At 37.3% G+C, this 18,540-nt stretch overlaps 3 protein-coding genes across 3 annotated transcripts in view; all 3 read left to right on the top strand.

The window, feature by feature from the left end:
• Positions 1 to 8,800, top strand: part of LOC149084281 (dolichyl-diphosphooligosaccharide--protein glycosyltransferase subunit 4) — an 89,650-nt gene extending 80,850 nt beyond the window's left edge. Inside the window, exon 3 of the mRNA XM_089234655.1 lies at positions 8,682 to 8,800. The gene's annotated coding sequence lies outside the window, so the exon portion shown is untranslated. The remainder of the gene's footprint in view (positions 1 to 8,681) is intronic.
• Positions 849 to 5,671, top strand: LOC149084282 (uncharacterized). Its single transcript, XM_089235293.1, has 10 exons — positions 849 to 913; positions 1,015 to 1,224; positions 2,661 to 2,994; positions 3,088 to 3,422; positions 3,523 to 3,841; positions 3,926 to 4,049; positions 4,141 to 4,580; positions 4,683 to 4,785; positions 5,149 to 5,245; positions 5,394 to 5,671. The coding sequence occupies exons 8-10, from the start codon at positions 4,762 to 4,764 to the stop codon at positions 5,669 to 5,671; spliced, it is 399 nt and encodes a 132-aa protein (XP_089091419.1). The 5' UTR covers positions 849 to 913; positions 1,015 to 1,224; positions 2,661 to 2,994; positions 3,088 to 3,422; positions 3,523 to 3,841; positions 3,926 to 4,049; positions 4,141 to 4,580; positions 4,683 to 4,761.
• On the top strand, positions 1,646 to 2,645 carry LOC149084283 (uncharacterized). The gene is made up of 2 exons (XM_089234654.1): positions 1,646 to 1,810; positions 1,911 to 2,645. Exons 1-2 carry the CDS (start codon positions 1,685 to 1,687, stop codon positions 2,205 to 2,207), a joined length of 423 nt encoding a protein of 140 aa, XP_089090780.1. The 5' UTR covers positions 1,646 to 1,684; the 3' UTR covers positions 2,208 to 2,645.
• Positions 8,801 to 18,540: the final 9,740 nt, after the last annotated feature.

The raw sequence follows: 18,540 nt of genomic DNA, 5'->3' as shown, positions 1-18,540 counted from the left end.
AAATTAAAATACATTGGATCCTAAAATATTTTCGTAATACCTTTTCCCCCTCCTCCCAATCGATATGATCAGAAAATGGATTGTTATCAAAATCTCAGATTCCACGTCAAAACTATCCTGTAGGCAAAAAAAAAAAAATCTAATCTAATTTTCATACCCCTAAGATAAAACACACAGAAAAAAATTTCGTCGTTAGATTAGCTAAAATCATAAGTAATAACGCACATGTTGCTCTTCCGTCTTGGCCGGTGTCTCGCTTAGGCGCTGTAGGATTAAGAGAGGATGCTAGTTCGGATGTGATAAAGCGAATGAGACCCTTTGATGATGCAAATAGTATCGCACAAGATGTTTAGATAGACAAGATGTTTATTTTTGTCACTCTTTCCTCACCTGTGGTTGGCGGGGGCTAAGTTTTCAACCAATAACAGTTGTTTGAATGCACGATTTTTGCCGAACGTCAGTAACGCGATACTATTTGCATCATCAAAGGATCCCATTCGCTTTATCACATCCGAACTAGCATCTTCTCTTAATCCTACAGCGCCTAAGTGAGACACCGACCAAGATGGAAGAGCAACATGTGCGTTATTACTTATGATTTTAGCTAATCTAACGACGAAATTTTTTTCTGTGTGTTTTATCTTAGGAGTATGAAAATTAGATTAATTTTTTTTTTTTTTGCCTACAGGATAGTTTTGACGTGGAATCTGAGATTTTGATAACAATCGATTGTCTGATCATATCGATTGGGAGGAGGGGGGAAAAGGTATTACGAAAATATTTTAGGATCCAATGTATTTTAATTTTTTTTCCAAAAAAATAATATTATCTAATTCATTTAATTATTATTTATATCTGTGTTATAGGAAGCTCTGAAGCAGAATCGGGAGAGGGGACGTCGATAGATGATTCCGTAAGTTTTTTTTTTTTTTTTTTTGAATTATTGTATTTCTCTTTATGTATTATGATTTAGTGCTATCTGCTGTGATACCACATTTTCGCTTTGTTCTCTAGGACAAAAAAACCATATGAATTGCGTGAACTGTCCCGCAAGAAAAACCTCCGATTCAATGCGAACCAGGGTACGTATACTGCCCGAATAAAGACAGAACACTTGTCATATTCATCAGTTTCATTAATATCAGCCGTGGTTTTTTTGAGAGGCTTGTTAATGCAGCTAATAGACGAGACAACACGAGGACTACACGCAGATGACAGAATTGAGTAAATATTTACTAGATATAAAAATACACGTATAACTATACATATGAGCAATTATTTAAGAAACTTTTATTATTATCACTTTTTTTTTCAAAATCGTCATGACATCTGACAACTTAGATCGACCTACCTCTACATCACTTGTTCCTGTGGCCTCGCTCACAATAGAATCGCTATTAGCTGTTATAATGAAAGTGCTGCAGAGCAAAAATTCTATACCACTGAACGATTCTTCTCTGCGATTTGATGTCATCACCGTCAAACTACCAAGAGTGGAGCGGGGGTGGCAGGTGTAAGATTGCCAACATCGTAACCGATAGATTGGCAAAGAAATCAGTCATATGTATGTATACCTGAGGTTGGGCTGTGTTGCACTCGAGCGATCGTCGTAGGAAATGCATTCCTTGAGAAACATACTAAACTTTCGAGTATAAGAGACTCAAGGATAAACCTACAGAAGAAGATGGCTTTGGATCTATATCAAAAAGTCAAAATTCCTTTAGGTCCTTGTGGTTTTGATGCTATCTCTAGATTTGCAGAAGTTCTAGAAGCACAAATATTTGTCAAGTCATCAGAAGAGTTTTATAAGGTATTGATTTTACTACTGAATGACTATAGATTTTACTAATGTTTACGCTAAAAGTACACATATAGTGCTAATAAATCTACCACATTTATATATTTTACAGCTTGTATTCAAGACCACTAGGAAGGACAAGAAGATATTTTTACTTTTTCACAATGACCACTACGATCTCATGACACCAACTAAAGGATTCCGTGGATCAAGTTTCTATTGTCCGGACTGCGACAAGGCCTACAACAACATTCAGAATCATAAGTGTTCAGTACACTGTAACACTTGTTTCAATGAGTATTGCATCGCCACTAATCCACATTTCTGTGATGACTGTAATAGAAAATGCAGATCTGCTGACTGCTTTTGCCTTGGAGGCAAAAATAATAGCTACTGTCAGCAATTCTAAGAGTGCCCGACATGCAAAAAATTTCTTGTATCTAAAGAGCGACCTCGAGGTAAGCATGTTTGTGGCGAAAAGTATTGTAATAATTGTCAAGTTTTCCATCTCGGCAAACATCATATGTGCTTCCTAAAGAAGAAGAATCCAAAGTCTCCATCGGAAAAGCTTATCTTCTTCGATTTCGACACGGATCAGTCAACGGGGGAGCACATTGTCAACTATGCCATGGCACAATACTCGGACGAAGCAGAGTTCGTCTTTCGAGGCTATAATGCCATCAATGAATTCTGCGCCTGGCTCTTTCGAAAGGAACATAAGGGATTCACTATCATCGCACACAACATGAATGGGTTCAATGGTCAATTTTTGCTTAAGTTTGTTTTTTTTTTTCAACATTTTGAAAATTTTTATTCATACATAAATATCATATGCGTTAATAAAAAATATTTTACTTTATAGATACCTCCTGGAGCAAGGAGTGAAACCTTCTGTTGTGCCGTGCGGATCGAAAATAATAGCTTTGCGGCTGGACACTCTCAACATTCAAATTATCGACATTCTTAACTTCCTGCCGATGGCTTTATCCAAACTACCAAAGACTTTCGGTTTGGAAGAGCTGAAGAAAGGGTTCTTTTCCCATTTCTTCAACCGACCGGAAAACCAGGATTACAATGGACCCCTTCCAGATAAAACGTTCTACAATCCAGAAACTTTCACTTTTGACATGAAAATGAAATTCGACAGCTGGTACGAACAAAGAAAGAGCGGAACACGAAATGTATGAATACTGCAGGTAAGTTTTTTTTTTTTTTTTTCAGCCATGACATTTCACTTATTGTTTTGTTATTTTCCCCCCTACGCTATAATGTATTCTCTTAATTTTTAGGTCGGACGTTGATATTCTTCGACGATGCTGCTTGCAGTTTCGTAAGGAGTTCCTGGAATTAACGGGTGTCGACCCATTCCAATACCTCACCATAGCCTCAGCCTGTATGGCAACGTATAGGTCGAAATACATTGACGAAGGGTCAATTGGGATGGTGCACATTAACGGTTACGTCAACAATACCAATAGCAGCCGCCTAAGTAATGAATGGCTGTCATACCTAGGACTGAAAAACAACATCCACCATTCCAGAAACGGAACGGGCGAGAAGCGCATTCTCGGACTCAGCGTGGACGGGTTTTGTGAGGACACAAACACCGTGTTTCTGTTTCATGGTAAATGTCATCGATTATTATTTTTTTAAAATTAATTTTATTACTTTTATGCTCCGTATTTCAAAAAATTTTCGCAAATTTATTTTCATGGGTTTTTCAGGATTCCGCAGTGCTTTGGGTGTTGGGGTTCACCATATCTTTCTCAGGGTTACATGTGGGAACTCCACAAGACCACCTTAGAGCAAGATCCGTCAAGGCGATTACAGGCTTACAGTCATGTGAGAGCATGACTTCAACGCACTGAAGAAAATGGACGTGGGTCTAAGAAATTTCTTGGTGAATTTCCACTATGTCAACAGGCTAGAACCTAGAGACGCATTCTATGGTGGAAGAACCAATGCAATCAAGCTCTTCTATCAAAGCACCGCAAAATACATTGACTTCACGTCTTTGTACCCGTGGGTCAACAAATACTGCAAGTGAGTACTTTAAAATTATTTATTTAAAAATGTTAATGTATTGCGTACGAAATGTTTATCATTGATTATATTTTTTCATTCCAGATATCCGGTTGGATATCCCAAAGTCATCACCGAAAACTTTGGAGAGCTGAAATCCTATTTTGGCTTTATCAAGTACAAAGTTCTACCACCAAGGGGGCTTATATCTACCCGTTCTCCAATACAGGTATAACATACATCTTTTTTTCATAAAATTTTTTTCTTATTATTCGTTTTTCCATCAATACAATAGATACTAATACATTTCATTTTTATAGATCCGGTGGAAAATTGACCCTGTGTCGTTCGTGTGTTGAAACACGCTCGAGACAATGCCACCATAGTGACGAGAAAAGGTGCATTATAGGGGCATGGGTTACTGGAGAAAGCTGTTGAGAAAGGTTACGTGGCGAAAAAGATACGAGGTATTTTTTTTTCTAATCCATAATTATTTTTAATGTTTTCCACGATTATTTTTGTTTTCTAATCAGGATTGGTCGAAATGATCTATAAAAAACAATCTCGAGAGGGTCTTTTTGCTCCGTACATCAATGCTTTCCTCAACATCAAGCAAGAGTCCTCTAGATAGCCATCAAACTGCGTCACAAATGAGGACTCGTACGTGAAGCAGTATGAACAGGTTGAAGGCGTACAATTGGAGCCTGGAAATATCCAAATCAATCCAAGTCGAAATCAAGTGGCGAAACTGTCTGAATAGGTAAAAAAAAAAATTTCAAAACCATCTATAATGATTTATCCATTATTTTTAATGGTCGTATATACTAAACGTTCATATATACTCAATGATCACTATTTTCAGCTTCTGGGGTCGCTGGGGTATGCAAGAGAACAAAACACAACTGTCATACGTGCTGTAGAAATCCTCCGATTTCTACAAGATGATGAACGATACTGCAATAGAGGTAAATGTTATGTGATACTATTCTTCATAAAATAAAAATTTTTAACATACATTTGATTTCATCAAACTTAAAAAACAAATTATTATTTGTATCTGCCAAGTGACAACATAGCTGCAATAAAATGGCCCTACAAAACGGATTTCATACAACAGACTGATCGGACCAACGTTTTTCTGGCTGCCTTCACGACAACATGGGCTCGCTTAAAACTGCATTCCGAGATGGGAAAACTAGGCAATGCCTTGCTCTATTTTGACACGGACACGTAAATTTCTATCATGTTGCAAAAATATGATGATACACACATATATATTTTTTAATTTTTGGTTATAGTTTTTTATGATTTTTTTTCTTTAATTTCAGAATCATCTAAACGGGACCATTGATCTACCGTTGGGAGATTTCTTGGGTCAATTTACGGACAAACTTGATGGTCATACGATTACCGAATTTGCATCAGGTAATACTTTTTTTTTTCTTTCAATTTATTCTTATTATTTGTGAATTTATTAATTATTATTTATCAACAAAAGTATTTTTTTTCAGTCAAAAATATTTTTTTATTTTTTTCAAATTCAAGTGGAGTCTCATTAATTTTATTGCAACAGGTGGAGCCAAACACTACGCCTATAGGAGGTCGGATGGAAAGACATTCTGTAAAATTCGGGGGTTCACGCTCAACTTGAAGTATTCAGAAGTCCTCAACTACGACTCAATGAAAGTTCTAGTCCAGTTCATGGATTTCACTACGAAGGTTATCGTTCGAGACGAATATAAAATCGCGAAAGAGGTGAAAAGAAAACGGGTGGAGGAGAAAAAGTACAGCCTTGTATACGACAAGAGGGTTCTTCTGCCTGATTTCTCGACGCAACCCTACGGCTACTAATATATATATATATATATATATATATATATATATATATATATATATATATTGTTATCTGAAACAATAAAAAAAAACTGTGATAATGAAACCTTGTATACGTGTTTTTTTCTTGTGTGTATTCTCTTATTTTTGGTACTTAAATCGCCTACATTCGGCATCGGAACAGGGAAAAAAATAACGCCATTGCACTGAGACGGAAGGATCCTGGAAGTGACGGGTTTTGGATCATTTCTTAAATAACTTGTAAATATTAGTTTATAAACGGCTCTTATCTGAGCTCTCATAGAAATAGAAAGCCCAGAGGGAAGCAGCATAATTTCTTCAGCATAGTCTTGTTATATTCAGCTGCGTATAACCATGTCAAAAGATATCTGACATTATGAGAAGCTGTAGGATATATATAGAAACTTTCGAATTTCCCGAATTAGAGGACATACCTGTTAATGGGAACATCACGGATGAAAAGGTTATTGTTAAAAATGATCTAGTAACAACAGTTCCAGCTGATGGATGTGGAATGGAAGAAGATATATTTTGCAGCAACAAGGATGTGTTCTTCAGAAGATGTAAGGCAGAAAACAGGAGCAAAACGTAAGTTCAACAATTATGTGAAAATTTCAAGAAAAGGCAAGATTTTGAGATCCGTAAAATAAAACTAAAAAAAAAAAAAAAACTACTGCATGAGATGAAAAAACTCTCAAGAACCTGATCAAAACCATAGCTGTGGATTGGAAATAGATTTGCCATATGACCATTATAGCATGTTGGATAATTCAGAGTTGTAGAAGTGGATCGTATTTTACATTTGGAATTCCAAAGAGAAGTGACAATGAACCTTCTACGAATGGAGCAAGGGTTAACATTTCATCCAGGGCCAGGTCGTCAACTGAAAAAAGATGCCAGATCATCTGATGACCATTACATTGTGTGCGCGATGCAAGGATGGTGAGTGATTTACCAAAAAAAGACGCTGTATAAATACTACCACTGTAACAACGGGTCCATCTACAACGTTTTTTTTCTTTATCACAGATATTAGGAAAAAAGAGTTGGTTTTTCTGCACACATTTTGTGTTGAAAAAACCCATATGTATTGTGAATTCGAATTTATAGTAGAAAATTTTGTACGGTAACTGTACTCCAGAAATAAATAATCATCAGAATATAGGTGATACCAGTTTCCGCGTTCAACTCTCTCCAAGTGCGAATGATCCGTTTATGGAACATCATGAAAAGCAAAGAAATTCTTGAAATTTAAAAGTTGATCTATATATGTACAGACATGTAAATGGACCTCGGATTCCAAATTTCAAAACAATAAGATTTGAAATGGAAAAATCATATAAAAATTATCAACAATAGAATAAAATATTATAATATAAGAATGTATAATCTCCGAAATATATCAGAAAACTTTTTCACAACTATTTACAATGCTTGGATCCTGTCCACCATTTATTATGGAATTTGTGTATGGGGAGGTGATTATGACTGTAATATCCAATTACTCAACAAAAAAATAAACAAAAGCTTAAATATAATCAGGCCAAATATCCAAATAAACGACTACAGATCAAATGGTTGTAAAACCTATGTTTATAGACTATTACTCTTTCTTTTCAGAAATACAGATTGGTTCAAAATAAGACAAATTCAAAGAAATATCAGAAATAACGGGACCCAATTTCAAATAATTCTTCCTCGTAAAACTATAATAAAAAACAATTTATCTATTTGGACCAAAAATTTATAATACCTTGGATTTACACATAAAAAATGAAAAATGCATAAGAAAATATAAAACTGATTAAAACATATGTGGAAAATACCAATATCATAAATAGTATATAAAGTTTTAAGACAGACCAATAAACACATACATAAAAACCATGGGGCAATATGTATATGTGTATATATTAATCGATGTGTTTGCCACGAGAAAACAATTTTGGTGTTCTTTTCATGGATCTGCCCTGGACGGACTCTTGGGGACCATGGATCCCTTGGGAGCAGGGCCGTCTTAAGAGTATCGTGGGTCCCCGGGCCAAGTGGTTTTTCTGAGGCCCTACCTTTTAAATTCTAGAAAATTTCAACCGAATCTCATTTTTGTGAGGCCCCCGGGCCGTGCCCGGGTGGGCCCATGCGTTAAGACGGCACTGCTTGGGAGATCACACCCTTGTATACAGTTTGTGTGTAGTTCATGTGTTGTGTTGTTTTTTGTTATGTAGTTTATTCATACAAATGAACCTTTACTCTCTCTCTCTCTCAAAAAAAGTGACTTTGTTCATAGTTCGGCCTAAACTTACTAACGGATTAAACTAATGGTTAAACAGCTTTCAACAAATCGAGCAAATAATATTCAGTTATACATATTGATAATATTCAGTTATACATATTGATAATATTCAGTTATACATATTGATAATATTCAGTTATACATATTTATAATATTCAGTTATACATATTGATAATATTTAGTTATACATATTGATAATATTCGGTTATACATATTGATAATATTCAATAACACATAAATCATCATGTTACACTGTTATTACCCAACTACTGACAAAAATAATGAAAAAGCACATTAATTATATAGGTTTCCATTTTCTCCGTCCAAGATTTCATTTATTTCACCATTTTTCTTAATTTTTGGTATTTAAATTTGAGAAGTTTCACTCTCTTTTGCAATCTTAATTTGTTTTTTCTATTTTTTATTGTATCGAAAGTTTGTAATTGGTCACACAAAGTTGAATTTTTTCCCTCGTGTTCATCTTTCTACTGTTAAAGACATATAAAATAGAAATTAGTAATCAATGCCTTAATTACTTTATCCAATGCCATTCTAATAAGCATAGAACTTTGACACTGCATGTATGGAAAAATAATTCAGTTCCCCAAGGTTTTATTCATGCCTTGTTTATCAGTTATTTGATTGGTGTGCAAGTATGTGTTTAATTTTTTTTTCTATTCTGTGAGAACTCATGTATGTTTATTTCTTTTCTAGGGAGTGAGATTTCCATCAAAGGAAGGATTTGCTATGTAAATTATATTGATACTTGGGATTTATCTTCATGATTCATTGCATTTACTCATAATAAATAGGCAATGTTGCTTTGAATGTGACTTGGTGATCTCTTGAATTAATTTTTTTTCCATCACTTCCACAATAAAATCTTCATTTTTCCAAATAAAGGTTATGTACATTAAAAGAAATTATTAATTGGAATTCATAAAAAAAATAGGATTAAAAATTTCTTTCCAATAATTGGAAAGATAAATGTTTTTCGATTGTTTGCGTTTTACATGAATTTTTTTATTTGGAATGGGGGGAAGTGAGAATTTCTTCATAATTTCTAATGTTACCCAATAATGAGACTCATTCTTTGAGCACTAAGTTGATAAAAAAATGTGCCATAAGGAGGCACATGGAAATTTTGGAAGCTCAATTAGCCAGCAAAAAGTTTGAAAACCCCTCGTCATGAATATTTGTACATATTCTCTTAAATTCAGTCGGGATGTCTGACCGTGAGTTCAAAGTGCCACTGTGCTGGACTCTCATCATGAGAATCCAGGAACTGTACTACCTGCTCATGCTTATTCTCATCCGATCCGAATTATAAGCATCCGTTCATAAGCATGACGTTAAGAATAATCCGAAAAACGATACCAAGAAATTATTCGTAGGGTCACTCCTTAACGTCACGTGACATGAAAGAGGGAAAATCAAAGAAATCGCTTTCTACACAGGGAAAAACGATTTTTTCCTTTGGCCGATCGACCACTGACCAATCAAAATTAAGCTTGGGGTATACAACTACTACTATACATTTACTGAATTTTTTGTTCAGCGACGGTGGCAACGCAATTCATTTTTAATGCACGTGCAGAACCTTTTGTTGTTTTCTTTCCACAATCTTTAATGTCAAAAATGGAAGGTGTTAGCGGGGTATCGGCTAGATACTTTTTTTTATTTTTTTTAATGGGGAGGATGGGAAATAAGAGTATATGAAGAGTTATTTCTATAATTAAAATATATTTTTCAGCGTGTAAATATTATTCAGAAGGATATTTCAGCATTCTTATTAATTTACTGAAGTTCTTTTTAAGCCGTACTTCATAAGGAACTACCAAAATCGCATTGGAATAATAATGTATTGTCCTCCATTGCCTATTTTGATGGACGTGGGTGATTATTACTTTGCTTCATTTATTTTATATATATATATATAATTTTAGAATAATATAATTATATCATCGAGAAATATACCGTGAAAAAATATCTCGAAAAAATATAGCTTTAGAGGGAATTATCGTTATATCGAGTATCGTTGTAGCGAGGTTTCACTGTATACTACACTTGGATTTCCAATTGAATCCGTCCAATCAATTGTAAAAATCCGATGAAATTGCAATTTTCTTTCAAGGAAAAACACCACTTAAGTCATCGTAATAAATTTCCGAATCCAAGAAATAAATTTTTCATTTTTCGTATTTTCCACTTGCGATGGCGAGTAGAGAATACGATCATCCGATGCTTAAGAAGTGGGTCTCCCTTATCCTTATCGTCATCCGAATATTCGGAGAAATACGATGCTTGTTTTCGGAGGGAGAATGCCGCTAGTACGGAAATTTCCCTTTCATGCTTATATTGTCATAATCGGCGGGGATACGGATCGGATTCCTGATAAGCATGAAGAGATAGTACAGCCCCAGGTTTGAACCCTGTTGGTATAGTGGTGGTTGGCCTAAGTTTTTTAGCGGAGTCATCTATCCGCGGATCACTATGTTTACAGCCACGTTTTTTCGTAGCTCGTAAAAAATTTACTTTTTTGAAATTTTGTAGGTTATTAGTGCTAATTCTGTGATTTCTTTACGTGTAAAGTATTGAATTGAATGTCTGTCAACAGAAATCGGGTATGTGAGTGTAAAATTTTGAGAAATCGTCATTTTTCTCGTCTGGGTGGTGGAACTATATTTCGCTGCTGTTGTAGGTGGCGGATTGCCACTGGAGAGAAGTGGTTGCTGGGCGTTTAGTGACGTTGATGGTAATTTAAACAGTAAAGAAAGAGAAAGGGGTAGGCCATTTGTTGAACTGATTATGTGCAACCAACTTGAAGGTATTTACCTTATTTTTGATGCATTTTGCGGGACAAGTGTTTGGTCGATCAGAAATAGGCCAATAAGTTTGAAAAGTACCGCTGACCAGAACGTGACAAAAACGTGCGGGACATTGCTTTGACCATATAAAATACGGAGAGGGGGATAACAGGACACTAGTAAACAAAAGCGCCTTCCATATTGTATTTATAGTGATTGAAAAGGCTATTTGGAGGTGCAATGTCTGAGACAGCGTCACAGACAAACCCTGAGGAAATTAGGGAAGAGACCATAGACAACGAAGATTGCTTAGCTTATTGACGATATTAACCCATTAACTGCCAATTTTTATTTTTTTTTTCAAATTTTGGCCGGATAAAATATATATATGCACAAAAAGTTGCAAACGTAAATCCCCAAATGGGGATCGTGGCAGCTAATGGGTTAAGAGCAATAAAAAGGAGTAAAGCAGCAAAAGTTGAGCTACTTTCTAAACTTAACTCAATTCTACGGCCGAACACATACTACTACTTCACCGCACACCAACTCCGGTCATATATCGCCATATGGCAATTTGCAACCAGTGGAATTGGGTGGGAAATGAAAGCTCTATTAATCGGTGGTCGCCCTAGTCTCGATAGGTAGAACTTGCGTCTGATGTTCTATGTCCGGATTCGAACCCATGGACCTTGATGGTAACCTTCATAGTGGAAGACGAGCATCTTTACCACTGCGCCACTCGGGCCGCACGCATACTGGGGATGTGAGCGAAGAGGAACGAGCGAGCGTCGAAAACAAATGTACTGTGTTCTGCAGCTAATGGGGGCAGCGAGACAACGAGGAGAAAGAGGCAACTCCACGAGGTACGCGACTCTTTCAATCCGGTTTGTTTTTACCGCGAGGTAAAATCAAACGCTATTTGGGGAGAGATTGGTTAATTTTTTTTCCTCCTCGCTCTCTTCGGGAAAAAAAACTTCTGAGGGTTCATTATCATCACTCATTTGGTTTGGAGGGAGTGCTTAGGATTTTTTTTCCACTTTTGGCGTTTTCTCTTCTTTTCGATTCCCATTGTGCTTAACCCAGTCTATCCTAATTTAAAAGTTTGACGATTGTTGTGGTAGCATTTTACGGATTAATTCCCCCGTCATTTTTTAATTTTTCAAAATTTTACTGGGACTACGAGATATTTGGCAAATTTCCGCCCATCCCATTGCGCTTTTTGCATGGAAAACTACACTATGTGCAAGAGAACTTCTTTCTGACGAACGAACAGTGCTGCAACTAGGAGGGGAGCGGGGGTCCGGTTTCCCGGGCGTAGTATCAGAAGGGGCACAAATTTCACCCTTTAAATTTCATCTTTTTAATTGTCCCTGAATAGCTTTTAATAAGAAACGTACTGCCATGGGTGCCATGGGATATAGGCACCAGAACATGGCGGGGGGCTATTTCAACACCCCCCCCCCTCCCCGAATAAATTTTGTGTTGGGGGGCTGAGAACCCCCTTCCCTAATTAATTAATAATCAATCATTTAATTTCGCTTATGGGGCCAAACCCGTGCGAATGGTTGGCACGAATACAAAACATAGGTCAACATCGTATCAGCAATACAGAACAGTTCAATTTAAAAGGTTTAGTAATTTTATCGTGTCATTGCAAAAAAAGTACAGATTTCGGATTTGAAGCTCGGAGAACTTTGTTATAGAGGATAGAAGATTTTGTCGGTTAGTGTTGGGTTTAAAACAGGAATTTAAATATGCAGCACGTTGTAAACTGAATAACGGACATTCCATAAGCATATGGAATAAATCTAAAATTTGATTTGACGCATTGCTACAATTAGGGAAGTTTTTTTTCCGGATCAAGTATCACATATCCGTTAGAGGTGCGCAGGAATTTTCCCCCAGACCGCAGTTGGAAAATCAATCGTTTCCATGAAAATAGAGCATTACAGCAAAGATAGTTTTCCATCGTCAGATTCCGGAAGAGTTGATTGTAGTACGAATAATTTGTTGAACGATAAACTGAAAATAGATCGTCTTGGATAGTAATGTCTACATATCTCGAGACAACCAGTGAGAAATGTTTCTTAAGTGAGTCTGGTGCAATTTGGAGGTCCCAAATATATGAAAGTCCGAGTGTTTGAAGAAATTTTAGAATTCTGTAGGCCCAATTGCGGCTATTGTTTATAGGGGGGCGTCGAATTAGAGCGTTATAACAGATTTTAGGAAGACGATTATTGGGCATGAGTAGTAACTTATGTCAAAAAAACAGGGTGTGTTTAAGGATTGCTATCGATATCGGGCGTCTGGCCGATTCTAGTTTTAATATGTATCCGGGGCAATATCTGGAAGTTGCGCAAAATTTTTTTTTTGCGCAAAAAATTATTCTGCGCCTGTTCAATATCTAGAAAGTAATCTAGGGCCCAGATTGGAAAGGCGTAAGTCATGACGGAGCTCACTATGGAATCAAAGAGTTTGAAGGCTGTGGGTATAGATGCATTACCGGATTTGCTCAAGATTTGGATAACTTTTCCGGTACCAGTTTTGGCCTTAGCTATAGTGCGATTACTGTTTTTCCGAAATGTTCCGGTGGTGGAAAAAATTGTACCCAGATAGTTGTATTCGTTTACAATTTCTATATTCTGTCCCTTCCATGTGAAGCGATCGCCATTAGCTATTTTTCCGCCCTTTCTAAAGATCTGAATTTTTGTTTTATTGAGATTTACAAGTAGCTTATGTTTATCGAAATATGTCGCGAGTCTATCGATTTTTTTCTGAAGAGATATTGAATGTTCTGAAAAAAGTACTATATCATCCTCGTAAATGAGGCTATGCAATTGATTTGTGTGATCAATGGAAACACCAGTAAATTCAGAGTTGAAGGTGTCATCCAGAGGTCTGCTAGGAATAAGGCGAAAATAAATGGGGAACATGGATCTCCCTGTAACACTCCGTTAGTTATACTAATGTGATTTGTTAGTCCTTCTGTTGTTCTTATCCTGGCTTTGGCATTGCCAAAGAGATTGCGGAAAATTGTCAGAATTTTGGTACTTAATCCCAGTTCATGGAGTTTGCTCCATAGCAGAGAGCGGTCTACAGAATCGAATGCCTGGGACAGATCAATAAAACATGTATATAGTTTTCCTTTTTTGCGGCGATTGTGTAATTGTATAAGAGCGTTTAAGGTGAAGATGTGATCGAGACATCTCCTTCCTTTCCTGAAAGCATTTTGGTTTTCTGGTAATATTTCTCTCCGGTCAGCCCATTGTTCCAATCTCTTGGCAAAAACTGAAGAAAAGATCCGTTCCATTAGATTTAAAAGTGATACAGGTCTGTAATTAGCAGGGAGGTCCCTATCCCCTATCTTGAAAATAGGTGCGACGATCACTTCGCTTCATACGGCTGGACACGCACCAGATGAGATCACATTGTTAAAGAGCAGCAGAATTTTTTCCAAGATTATATCAGAGGAATTGATCAGAAATTCATTCAGTAACCCATCACTGCCCGGTGATTTATTTGGTTTTAAGTTACGGATAGCATTCTTCAGTTCTATGTTAGATATATTCGCGTCTAGGGAAGGGTCATATTGGTAAACGGTTAGTGTATGTGAAATAGTTTCAACTTTTTCACGCGAGAAAATTGCCTTGAAATGATTGTACCATTGATCCGTGGTTATATTCGCTCTTATATTTTTAAATTTTCGGAAACTATTGATCAACGTCCAGAATTCTTTGCCTTTGGTGAAGGATAATTTTTCTCGTAGATTTCGATAGAAGGCTATTTTTTTGGATCTACAAATATTTTTAAATTGATTGTTGGTCTCTTGTAGCGCTGTATAATTGTGGTTTTTTCTAAAATGGCGGATTTCTCTATGGAGGGCTCGTCTAGCCATAATGCAATCGATATCGAACAATTTAGCCCGTAACTACGAGCGAGGTTTTTTCCTAACTATCAGGCCACATTCCGCGGCACAACAACCAAATGTTTGTGTTATGTTTTCGTTTAGAATGTCGACGGAGTCGTATTAGTAGTATAATTGTCATTATTTAGTTTCAATTTGAATTGTAGGGCCTTCGTCGGGATCCAACGGAATTTCTTAACTCCATTTGTGTTACATGTCGTCTTTATACTATCGCCTTTTAGCATACTGAGCTGTAGAGGAAAGTGATCCGATTCTATCCAGTCTAGTACTTCGAAGTCGGCAATTTCGTTACGGGCAAATTCTTCACGTGCGAATACGAAGTCGATAACGCTATATCCGTTCCCAGACGAATATGTCACACTTCCTTCCCTATCCCCATGAAAATTTCCGTTACACAGTATCCAGTTGTTTCGTAAGCAACTATTAATTAGTATTCTACCTCGCTTATTAATTTTTTCATCTTGGCACCTCCTGATACCTGGTTGTCTCACGGTAGTAGACCAAGATATCTGAGATCCGCATCTTGCATTTAGGTCTCCCCCCCACCAAAAGATCAGCTTCTGATAAAGATATATCCTCACAAAAAACCAGTATATCTGAAAAGTGGTTGTCATTATTGCTATACGGTGAAATATATACTAAACCAATTATTAAAGTTTTATGTAGAAGATTATTGTTACTTAATTTAACAAAAATTGAAAAATCATTTTTGAATAAAATCTCTGGGGACCCCAGACTCTTATTAAGAGCCATCAGTAGACCTCCGTAGAGGCGGCCGTGTTTCGACTTTTTAGCTTTAACAGTGATTAAATTGAATTTTGTCCATAATCCGGGGGGGGGGGAGAATTCTCTATACACCCATGTTTCACATAATGCAAAAAAATTGTACCTGGTAAGACGGTTGACAAATTCCATGTTAGATAGTTTAGAGTCAAGACCACATATATTCCAAAACAAAAAATTTTTATAATTTGTATCGAGAAGTCCAGGTGTGAGTTCGTGTGGCGGACGATGAGGTGATTCCGGTGTAACACTGTCACAAGATGACGGAATCGAGTTCGGACCCACTGTTCTTCGCTCTGCGTTCCGGGTTTGATTAGTTACACTTTTGAGTTCCACAAGACGACACGAGATCATGTACGTGAACCAAGTGTTTTCGATTCGGAGCGTATTCGTCTTCAGTTGCACCTGCTTGCCCTCCTGGATCGCCGTCCTCATGGCTTGGATGAGCTGCCGACGGATTATTCTTGTGTTGAAGCAATAGTCCTCTGTGATTGATATTTTTTGTTTGTTGTCATCTCTACCTGCCGATGCTTCATTTTTTCTTAGATCGCGAAAAGCTCGTAAGATACGGTTTCTATCCTCACGACATACCAGCTTTACGATCAGTGGCCCACTGTTTTGGTTGCTTCTTTGAAGTGGGTGGGCAGTGTCAATTGGAATGGAATCGGCGTTGTTTATGTTTAGGCTTTTATCGATGTATTCCCTAAAAACCGAGATGCATGCATCAGTGGGGCTATTTGAGTATATTTTCAGCCCGTCTACAATTAGATTGTTTTTGCGAGAATAGTTTTCGGCAACATCAAGGCGGCTACTAAGAGAGTTGATCTGTGATTTCAAGGCGGCGTTTTCCGCTTTCAGAGTTTTTCTGTCTTGCGTAGCGACAGTCATTTTTTCATCCAATTCTATTAACCGGGATTCGAATTTATCAACCTTGCAGCTGAGCTCATGAATTGCGGATCCGTTTTGCATAATAAGTGATTTTACTTCAAGCAGCAGTTCTGATGTTTTAGCTGCATCATCAAATCGGTAACTTGCACCCTCAGAACTCGGCCGGGTTAGAGAAATCGCCTTTAGTCGCTTACTCTGCATATCAGATTCGGACGGTGATCTGACCAAGTTTTTGCGAGGCTTGAAAATATTGGCCAGCGTTGCTTCATCTCCATTTTCTGTTTCGTTCTTGCCTTTTTTAGTTTGTTGCGCCGTATGCGGACGAGGACCTGGGTTCGACTCAACACCTGCTAAGAGTAGCAATAGTTTAAATATCCACGAGTGTGACGCGTTTCTTGCACTCAGCATTATCACCTGCCCCTGGCATATATTGGGGCCTTTACGTGAATTCATCCCTGAAACACAACGAGTCAGATGTTCCGTGACCAGCAGTTCGTAAGTTAACAATTTGTTATATCCAACCATATCCATCCCAAGTGCATCCCTGCCGAAAACAATCAGCTTCAAATGAAATAATAAACGCTCATTACACTGCACATACGTGTGATGAACATCAGAAGGAAATAAGCGCACAACATTTACCCGCGAAGTAGGCCTACGTAGCTCCAAAAAAACGTGTCTAGCCATGACAAGAATTAATAAATAATGCGGGGCACTGCATCCTTCTGCATACGGGTTCGAGTCGTCGAGGGACGACTGGCAACTTTCAGCTCTCTCAATGTTTTTTCATGCCCACGCCTTTGCCCTGGACTGCAAAATGTAAAGGGTAACAAATTTCTGTCGGAAACTGGAAAACCACTATAAAATCATAAGTTATATACTACTATAAATCATTATGCAGTCGCTGGGGCAGAAAAATCCTGTCTTCCCCACAAACACATCAAAAATCTTTTAGAAAAAAAACTTCATCTATGTACTGTCTATACCAGCGGTTCTCAACCAGTGCTCCAGGTGCACTGGGTGAGGGAGCTCCACGTTCACTCGATTAAAGTAAAGTGAATCAGTAAATTTTTTGACCAAATGAAAAAAAAAAAACAGCGTACGGGACTCCGTTGTAGAAATTATATACTAAAAAGTTCTCCATGAATCAGAAAAGGTTGAGAATTGCTGGTCGACACTAATTTCCTACTCAATACTCTAAACATGTTCTTAGAATTTCAACAAACTTGTAGCGATTTTTCCGGGAACGTGATTTCAACGTTTTCCAGTGGAGAGAGAAAGGCAAAGAACATGAACTCAATGTATGTACGGGGTAATTATAAAAAAACTATCCCGACATATGGGCCCCTAACTATCATACCATTCACAGAAACTGAATGAAATTTTGGCATAAGGTATTTTGAGGTATGCGCTCAAGAATGATATGGAAAACAACAGTGTCACTCTAACAGTTACGTTTACAGTGAGAAAATTTCGAAAATATCAAATGGCAACATCAAGTTTTTTGTATTGGAATGCGATCTCCATACTGAAAAACACTAAATAGCGTTGAAATGGCACCTGTAGCACGAAAATCCCCGGAGCTAGGCAAGAAAAAAGTAAAAAGGACCTTGCCGTGCACCAGAGCATTAATGTTCGTTTCATTCGTCACACCGTTTCTTCGGCTGAGATCCCAGCCTGATTAGTCCTCCACAAGGTCATGTGGAAAATTTGTGAAACACAATAAAATGCTTTATTTTATGCTGCTTCTCTGTCCTTATTGATTGTCCTCACTTTTAGCCTATCTACCGCCGGTGATTTTCATGCTACAGTTGCCGTTCGAACGCTATTTAGGGTGTAGAGCCTCAACATATATTCTTATATGTATTATTATTATTACTTTACTTTGTACATTGGCTCTCTCTTAACAAGCACGCTCTGGTCACGTGAAAGAATCTCAGAACATTCTGTACTGAAACACGAGATGATCACGTGACCGGATGCCCCTTCGGAGGGTCCGAAGGGCCATGTGTGTGTGAACATCAGTTCAGCTCCAGCTCTCACACGAGATGCACCAACGTCGTCTTTATCTCTCTTAATATATGTACTATGTAAATAATATCTTCTATATAGCATCATAATTAAAGATATCGTATCTACAACTACGTCTCATTCATACGGAGTTAGATGC

This window comes from Pholcus phalangioides, unplaced genomic scaffold, assembly GCF_987345545.1.
Source record: "Pholcus phalangioides strain wild (caught in Gottingen) unplaced genomic scaffold, Ppha-v1.0 ptg000008l_1, whole genome shotgun sequence".
Lineage (NCBI taxonomy): Eukaryota > Metazoa > Arthropoda > Arachnida > Araneae > Pholcidae > Pholcus > Pholcus phalangioides.
The sequence above is the reverse complement of the archived record's forward strand: the minus strand, read 5'-3'. Positions and strand labels throughout refer to the sequence as shown.